Consider the following 9877-nt stretch of genomic DNA (forward strand, 5'->3'; position numbering starts at 1 on the left):
AATTAGTACGGCGTTCAATCAAACTCATTGAATTTCCAAAATTGCTTACTTTAAATCTCAAAGTGTTTGGATTCATATTGAATGTAGATGCATTGAACTCTTGTAATTTCTCTTTTGAGCCAAATAATTAATCAAAATTCATAATTGACACAATCTATTCTTATTTAACGGTTTCGTTTCATTTTATAGTTTCCAGTTTTTTTTCAGCGGAATTATTCAGAACGATTTACACAACGATGCTTAGATGAACATTTGGAAGAACATAAATTATTGTTTTCATCGAATATTGATTACATTTTCGCATTTTCATTTGTTATTTCGCGTTATTTATTTCATCCCATTTAAAAGATTTTACAATCAAATCGTTTTTTCAAATTTCGGTATGTTTTGATACCAGATTGAACATTTAATCTTCAAAAACTTAATAATCCACATTTCTCTTCAGAAAATTATTTATAGTCCGTAGTTAGTATGAGACGATAATCGTAAAGTGTTCATTTAAATACAAAACTCTCTCGTTCAGTACCAGTTTAAAACACTATAACGTTTTCGTTGAGTGAAGTGTTTTGCGAAACCTTACAACGGAATCGAACCTCATGAATTCATGAATTACAAAACAAAGAGACACGAGAAGAGATTTTTTTGTGCATTTTTTGTTGTTAGAAAACGTCTGTGTGAATTGGAAGAGAGAGAGAAAAAGGTGTGTAGGTTAAAATTGAAAAGTCATCGTCCGTGCCATTAATATGCCTTTCATCGACCAAAACAAAAACCTATTACCACATTCATTGTATGTGAAGATTTCGTACAATGTAATTCAATCGCACCTCTGTATTTTATGAACTACTTAAAATGTGTTCAAAAGCTCCAAAAAAAGTTGCACCGAATCACATGAAAAGAAGAAGTCTGATTTATCCAGTCGGAATAATTTATTGTCCAAAATCCAAAACGAGTGTATCCGATTTAAGCACTAAAAAAGTTGAAAAAACTTTCTTTTGGAAATGGCAATGGCATTAATCTCATCTCTGGATTTTCATATATATTCTTTAGTTAAGTTAAAAAAAAGCAGCGTCAGCATTGGTGGCCCACCCACGATAATCAATAAACCAAAATTATTCGCTTGGCGATCGTACATCGCGTGAAATTCAGCCTTGCGAAAGATACAACACACAAAATGTTGTTATTGCTGCTTAGATATTTGTTGTTTTTTTTTGGAAATCATAAAATTAACTGCAATATCTGCAACATGGAAACAAATATCACAATATTTGATTGATTAACACACGTTCAATATATCGGCAATACATATGTGTATCGATTTTTCTTTCATGCATTATTCAATTGAACAACAAATCAGGCAATTGCAATATAATCGTAATAACGTTCTTTTCACGATACTCTCATAAAATGTTTTTTGTTTTTGTTTTTTTCTTGTTCTTTTGTCGATTTTTTGGTTCGATTGGCATAGTGCAAGATGAATGGCCAAAATATAGTGTGCGATTATAAATATTAAATTTTATTAAGCCGTTTGGCATAAAACTCAACATAATCAAAAAAATGCGTTTCGTTGACGTATAAGAAGTGTATAAAAAAAGAATGACTTTGTTTGGCATTTAACCTTATTCGGATCGTTTGCGCGAGCTCTATGTGAATCATACACGGCTTTCTGTGTTTGGTTACTGTTAAGAAGCGGCTGCAGAAAACGCATAAATCAAAAAATGTAATTAAAAAATATAAATGGTAGCAATAGCAATGAAACGGCGATAAAGCGTGAATTTTGCTCGAATGAACTTCTCTTCGCCGATCTGACGAGGAAATAACCATAGAAAAAGGGGAACAATTTGAAACTAATGCCATCGGTCAAACCGTAAAAAATTTAGCTAAAAAATTAAGAAAGAATGGCGAAGAAGCAGTAATATTTTTGCATCTTGTTGTTTTTTTTTGTCTGCTATTGAATATTTGCTTGTTTCTTCATTAGGTTACATTAAAAATGCCTTCAACAAAATAGCCTATTAAACAATGCCATCGAGACGACGAACTCTTGTTTACCGTATATTTCCGTCTCTCTTCAAATGGTTATGCGCACGCGGTTTTTTCTCATGAATTATTCGCCCAAAAGAAAAAAGAGAAAAAAATTCTCGCGCTTGCCTGCGCATTTGCCATTGACATAAAACAAACAAAACTATGTGACAAAGAAACAAATGTAAATTATGGGCAGCGAGAAAAAAAAAACTAAAACACAAACAGTGGTGTTAGTAGTCATTTGCAATATATCAAACAAGGGCCAAATCAATTTTCGGCCGCGCGAAAACTATGAATAAATAATGAAATGTGTTTGAAATACTAGAAATTTGTGGTTTTATTTTATTTGGCATAAAACTGCAGACATAGAATAAACATATCACATTCACGCGGCATTCACACATTTAAAATGTGCAAGCATTATAATTGCTTTGTTCCATGTGAACAGAGAGTAAAACTGTTTTTTTTCGTTGCTGTAATTGTTCTAGGTCAAATGGTGGAATTATGCGTTGTACATAGACAAAAGTAGCCGCGCGTGAAAGCGTTGCACTGCACTGAAGCTCACCATGTTTGTTTCTCTTTTTTCACATTTCTGATTATAGAAACGTATACAAATGTATCGCTTGTTTTAAATATATGTATCTTTACTTAGCCGCACTATTTCATAATGGGCAACATCAAATGAGCGTGCGCGATACTTGTACTCACAGAGTGCATATGCCTTTTTTTCTACTCTCAATTGCACATACAAGCGCACACACTGACGCGCACATGTAAAATGCAGTGAGTGCACAGAATACTCGCACTGCGCACCATTTGATCACCTTAAATTGTGTGTACTTTGATGGAAATGCGAAATCAAAAAAGCACACTTTGAACACACACATACACAAACATAGACTTGTTCGTTGAACTATTCGTCCACAACATTTATTTCCACATTTTGTGCAATTGTAAAATGTGTGCGCAATAGTGGCACTAAAACTAACTTATAATCAAAAAAACTCAAATGCGAAAAAAAAAGTTCGAATCTGAATTAAAAACCACTTGAAACTGGCTACGGATGACGACGGTTTCGAAGAGAGAACACGAATACAACAAAAAAAAACAACAACAACCAACCGAGCAATAACAAACCAGTCACATTATTGCCGAGATCAGTCTTCATTTTAGTTTTTCATTGCATTTCTTAGAAGCTCATTCAAACGATTTCGGTGTTGTTCCTAATTGCATTCTCAATGAAAAAAAAAAAAACAAAAAACGATGAAATCAATTTATTTTTGAATGAATTTTCTTTTGCTTCTTCAACGCTTTCGATTTGAAAAAAAAAACACGAAAATATTCCAAAGAAAAATTCCAGCTTTGAATGCTGCTACCGCTGCTGCTTGAGTGATTTGAGTGCATGTGCTTAATTTTTTGTGTGTGTTTAATTGAAGTAAAAACAAAGTTGCAGCTAAGATCCGATTCAATAATTATCTGCCCATGGTCTCTCACTCTCGGTTTGGGCAAGAACGTCGGAACTAAGCGATTTTTTTTTGCTCTAGCTGCTTACAGTGACTTACACTGTGCAAGTGAACGTACATGATCAATAGCAAAATATAGTGGATGTGACAAACGACCTACCGTCGAAAGATATCGACATCTTAAACTCGATTCTAAGCGGTTCGCAAGCAAATTAATTCTAATTGTTCCAAATCAATGAGGGGAAAAACATATTTTTCAAGGCAAACGATAAAGTGTATTGGGACAAATTTAAAAACCGGTGACTGCAAAATTCGATCGTTGTGCAGGCATCCGATTTGGAAAGGAGAGCAACAATGTTGATTTTGATTGCTACCATGTGGCATGGCATGTGCTAATGTGATCTAGAATAGAAGTTAATTTTTGTTTTCTTAACCGGTAATCTATATTCGATATAATTTGTGATTTATTACCGTGCGATTCAATGGGATTGTCGCCCAACATTTAATTTTATTTTTTTATTTAAGAATGGCCACTGCTAATTGCACGTGATCAAAGAACGTTCGCATACCGTATTGCAACGATAAAAGCACCGTTTTGAAGTGTGACAAAGTTATACAGTTTTAAATCGATTGACATAATCGTATTCTTGTGGTGACCTGTAAAAATCCAAAATAAAAAAAAAAGCGTGTATCGATAATATCAACACGAATCGACAGAAGACGAGGAAAAAAAAATAATCCGACAAAAAAATAAATGTCGAAAAAAATGTTTTATGGCAAATTGCATCGTAAACTAGACATTGTCTTACTTCGTTGATATCCACTTCCAAAGAAGACACATATATATACAGAGACATATAGACAAGATATTCCCCCAAAAACCAAAAACAAAATAACACGAAAAGTGGCAAATGGCCTAATGTGTTATATCAGGCATAAGCAATAGAGTTAATATTATGTCTTTGACAAAGATTACACGCAACGGAAACCAAATAGTGCGAGACAGAAATAGAGAGTGAGAGAGATAGAAATCGACGATCGTGTATAGCATCGGCCACGAAAATCGACAGTTTAAGACCAAACAAATCACACACAAATGTTGTAATATATATATACAATTATACATATATTTCTTTACTTCGTGTATCTCTCTTCATAAACATAAAAATAAGCGAAAAAGCAAACATGCCGTCACACGCATACATAACACACACCGAAACAAACACACCTGATCGTGCGAATTGAGATAAAGCCATGGAACCCATGAATGTGTCTTGTGTTTTGAGAGTTTCTTTTACACATTGTGCAGATAATCAAATGTCGTTTGTGTCCGTTTCAGTTATCGAGTATTTGGCCATACTGTAACATGCGCCCCAATATTTACACATATGTTGATATCCGAAACGAGTGAAGACGCCAAAGAGTAACTTAAACTAATATACAGTGTATATATGCATACACACACACACTCATACACCCAAAGTAAAATAGTAAGTAACAAAAAAAAAACTCACCCAATCGATCTATCTGATCACAACACAGTATGCAAAAAAAGAGACGTTTTAAAATTCGAGAGATAATTAGTGCTTCAGCAACGCCAAAATGAACATAATAACAAAGACGACCGCCGCGGCACGTCCAGTATCACTAGAGCAGATAGCCGAAGTAGCAATGGCAATCAGCGCACGAAAACGCCTCAGATTTATTCATAATTGGTGGTGTCACAATTGTTGCACATCATCACCATCAACATCGTTTACATCGTCGACATTGTCATTGTCTTCGAAAACAATACCAAAAAAAAATAGTAGTTACCACAGCATCACTAATCAAACAAAACATAATAATAATCATTTAAGCGATCGCATGGATAATCGACTTCAATTCATTGCGTTTGCACTAATTTGGATGGTATTGTTTGTGCATTGCCCAACATTTGTCACGGCTGCAGCAAAAAATTCCGTTCGATCAATTGCCAATAATGATGGGCACGATCCTTATCGATTGCATAGCAATTGGTTTGATTTTCAACGACACTCACTCAATCAACGTTCACAACAACCACCCAAATCACAATCACAAGATATTGGCAACATTTTCACACAACTCGGACTATTCATTCAATCACGTCAACGCAATGCCACCGAAATAGCCGGAAATATCTTTTTCAAATACTATAATACGTAAGTGAACTTAAGCGATTATTTTGTGAATACAATATACATTTACACAAGTACATTTGATTAGATTTAGATTTCATATACATAATTTCATATAACTTAATTGAATGCATCATATTATGTATACTGTGTGTAAGTGTGTGTTGTTGCTGTTGATTTTTTCATCTCTCAAACTGTTTTGTGTGTTTGACATCATAAAATACAAAAAAAAAAAAACGAGAAATAAAATAAAAAACGAAACGAAAGTGATCAGTTGAAAATGGAAAGATAAACAATCCGCATTACGTACAATAAATATTTAAAAAAAACCAGTGAACAAAAGCCAAGATGTGCGCACGCGCACATCACCCAACCAATGAAAGAAACGCACAAAATTTCCAATAAAATTATATATACATACGGCATATTCGAAATTTTGAGATTCATCGAGAAGTTGTCGACCAAAAAAATTATAGTGATCGCATAAATTTGAAGATGAAAATCAGCAAAACGACAAAAAAGAAAGGTGAAAGATAATTATTGTTTGAAGAAGACCAGTTTTGCTTTGATATATGGAAAAAAAAATCGCGGTAAAAATATGCGCTTGTACCGCAGCAGAAAAAAAAATCGGTGAAAATGTTCCCAAAAGCCAATTTATGTAAACTATTCTACTTTCCGTGGTGTTCGCATTCTCTGTTCATTTTGCGTGTTCAAAGTAAAAAAACTACAGCTGTTGTTGTTGTGTTTTTGTTGTTGTCATTAATCGAAATCGAAAAATGAACAAATCAAATCGGATGCTTAATATTTCATTTCCGAAAGTTCGATGCACGGGATGTAAAATAATAGTCTTGCATAATCTTTCGCGGTATGATTTTGACCTCAATACTTTTATCGGTTTTTGTAGCCAAACATTAGAAACTGTATGAAAGATGGAAACAATCGTAAAATATAATAACGCCAACAAACGATATACCGTTCAATAAAGTCTCAGCGCTGTAAATTGCAATAAAAAAAAACCGTAGAAACAAAGCCTTGTCCTGGGATTGTGCGCAAGTTAACATTGTGAAATCGTACAAATTAAGAAGGTTTTTTGCTTTTAGAATATATATACGCGCTAGAAACCACCAAATCCATGTCACCGAACGATCAGAACTGCAAATAGATATATTTACACGGTTTAAAATTTAATCTTTTTCGAGCGCAAAAAACGATCGTTAAAAAAAATATTGAAAGAGAATTTATCGCGCTTTTTTATATGAACTTTATCATTTTTTGTGGTAGATTTTATTGTAGTAAAAAAAAACTACGTAACTTTGTAACATGCAATTCAAATGTATTCTGTTTTTTTTCTTCTCTCGTCTTTTCGCCTTGTTTTTTTTTTCTTGTTTTTTTTTTCTTTCTATCTTCTATGTTGCAGCGAAGGCGAATTGATCCACGAGTCAAATTTCAGCAAGCCTCAAGATCTGTATGTAGCGCAATGCCATCCGACTGCGTCTCAAAAATTTGCAATTTTAATGCATGGTTGGCGTGAATCATGCAATACACCATGGATGAAGCAGTTAATTAAAAGTTAGTTGAATTAAAATATTTTAATACACGATTTTTTTTTACTCTGCCCATTTTCGAGGAATTTCCCGAATACATAATATATTTAATGAATTTAAATTAAATAACCTGATCTCATTTCAAAATAAAAACGAAACAAAAACAAAGAATTGGGTACATATCGCGGAGGATGCATCATATGCATGGATTTTGGTCGATATGCAGCTGAGAGTTATGTACGGCTTGTGCGTGTATTTGACCCAATTGCACAGATTTTAACGCTTCAACTGTATTTACTGGATTACATGGGTTTCGATATGAACAATGGCTATTTGTTTGGATTCAGCTATGGCGGACAATTGGCTACAGAAGCTGGTCGACGATTTGGACATAAGCGTCTCAAAGAAATCGATAGTAAGTCTATAAAAAAAGCTATAGTTTGATCACATTTGCATATAAACAAAAAAAGTTTGCCTGATGTTTAAGGTCAATCAATTCTTGGTCTTTCTCTCTCTTTGTCGCACCTCTCTCTCTCTCTCTGTCTTTCTTTTTCCTCATCTTTGATTGATAACGCATTATGTTAGGCATAAAAAATTCATAAACAAATATCAACATCAGTCAAGGTAAGTGCCTACGTAAATGAAGAATTGCATTGGAAATTTCGCAGCGTAACAATTGTTGTTGCTAGCTGTTATTTTTCATTTTTGTTTCGATCATAAAAATTATGTAAAAATTTGTGTCATCTTCATTTCTGTATTTGGTAGAAAATTTGCTCATTTTTGTTGATACGAACTTTTTTTCCACCTTCAAAATAGTCTTAAGCGCCGTGTGAATAACACAATCTATTCTTGCATGATCCGTTTTATAAACAATAAATGGTCACACCATAGAATGACATTTGATTTTTTTTTTGGTCACTTCCTTGTCATTGTGTTCCAGCACTTTTATACATACATGTCGCATAACCTGTTTCATCTAATGCTCGCATGCGACACAAGATCATTGTCAAATTTTTAATTTTATCGATACTTTACTATATTTAGCATTATTTCCTTAGAATGACCAATAGCATTTTATACAAATGTTTTTATGATATTTACAAGACATTAACACGGAGTGGAAACTTTTATTTTTACATATTAGCATGCGACATGGCCGGCCCCGGTTTTGATCATAGATCCAATCAACCGAATCATAAAGATGCTGCACAAAATGTGCAGTGCATACATACGAGCCGTGACAAAGGTACGCGATTCTACAATTGTCATCAGGATTGGCGCCTAGGTAATTGTGGTCTTACACAAGTTGCATCCAATAGCCCACCACTGGGTTCGCATGGACTGTGTCCATACATGTAAGTGTAACGTAAAATGACAAATTTCGCATAATTACAAGTACTAAATATACGGAATCCTCTTCCGCTTGTCCGGAAAAGTACAAAGTACAAATACCATATTTTTTACCGTTCATATATGAAATATGTATGTTAATCCGATTTTAGGTATGTAAATTCTTTTGATCATGAATTTTACGCTATTGAAAAACCAAACGATTGTATATCGAAGCGAATGGCAACATTTTGGCCAAAGAATTTTAAAATGGGATATATGGAAGATCGTAAATGGTAAATGTCAATGAAATTTTTTTTTCTGTTTGCTTATATCAATCATATTATTTGTCTATATTATTTGGACCGATTGATTTTTGGAACCGCTTAAGTTTCAGCCGCTGCGAAAAAAATGCAATTCTTGAACGAACAAAAAAAAATCGTCTCACTTTGGGTCCCTGAAATATGACGAAGAAATATCAAGATAATGGTCACTGTCAACCAATCTTTTTATCGTACCAATGTCATATACAATCGTTTAATCGTATACTACGATACACAAATGAGCGAAAACTATGAATGAACGAACGCAGTGTTCGTAGTGCGATTCTTTTTTTGCGAATTCTGAATTGAAAGGCAAGGGTGCCATATAGAGGAAATGAAAATGATCCAGAGAAATGATCCATATTACCAAGTTCCCTTCTTTTCAATTCTTTCAAAAATGTTCGACCAAGAAATTTTTGCTTAAGTGGCTGAAAGTCAAGAGGTTTAAATACCATCTCTTCAAGATGGCAATTTTAAAACGTTTTGTATCCCATTTCAGGCAAGTGGCTGGCGAGCTATTTGCGCAAACGAGCCGCTTTCATCCGTTTAATATAGTTGGCAACAGTACGGAAACGAATAGTATAACGAAAGAGGTGTTTCAACGTGATGTATCGTTATCGGTGCCCGAACGTGACGTATCTTCATCGGTTTCCAGTAGCAATGCATTACAGAGACTCAAAGAGCGAATTTTAAAATATATATTTCAGGATCATATATTTGATTAGAAAATAGAATTTTTCCTGGCGACAAAAAGGACGAATTCGAGGTCGTGGGCAGAAGGAGTGGTAAAGAATAATAAAAAAATGAGCAAAAAACGAGTGAATAATTGCTGTATTGTTTTTTATATGTGAACTGCACATATCGTTTTCTTGTTATTGTTTGCTGTTGGTATGAAGATGAACCAATTGCAAGAAATTGTTTTTTTTTTCGTTGTTGAACCACACCGTTTTAGAAAATAAGTTTTATTGTTTTTTTTTTTACAAGCAAAAAATGATTGTTGTTGTTACCTGTAAAAATAGAGTATTTAATAAACGGAACTT

The 9877-nt window shown here is 33.8% G+C and overlaps 1 protein-coding gene across 1 annotated transcript; it reads left to right on the forward strand.

The window, feature by feature from the left end:
• The first annotated feature begins 189 nt into the window (after positions 1-189).
• LOC116340211 lies at positions 190-9846 on the forward strand. Its single transcript, XM_031766561.1, has 7 exons — positions 190-380; positions 4822-5665; positions 7059-7210; positions 7355-7600; positions 8330-8540; positions 8688-8810; positions 9337-9846. The coding sequence occupies exons 2-7, from the start codon at positions 5085-5087 to the stop codon at positions 9560-9562; spliced, it is 1539 nt and encodes a 512-aa protein (XP_031622421.1). The 5' UTR covers positions 190-380; positions 4822-5084; the 3' UTR covers positions 9563-9846.
• The last annotated feature ends 31 nt before the right edge of the window (positions 9847-9877 follow it).

This window comes from Contarinia nasturtii, unplaced genomic scaffold (assembly GCF_009176525.2).
Source record: "Contarinia nasturtii isolate CC-2019 unplaced genomic scaffold, AAFC_CNas_1.1 Cnas_scaffold_630, whole genome shotgun sequence".
Classification (NCBI taxonomy): Eukaryota; Metazoa; Arthropoda; class Insecta; order Diptera; family Cecidomyiidae; genus Contarinia; species Contarinia nasturtii.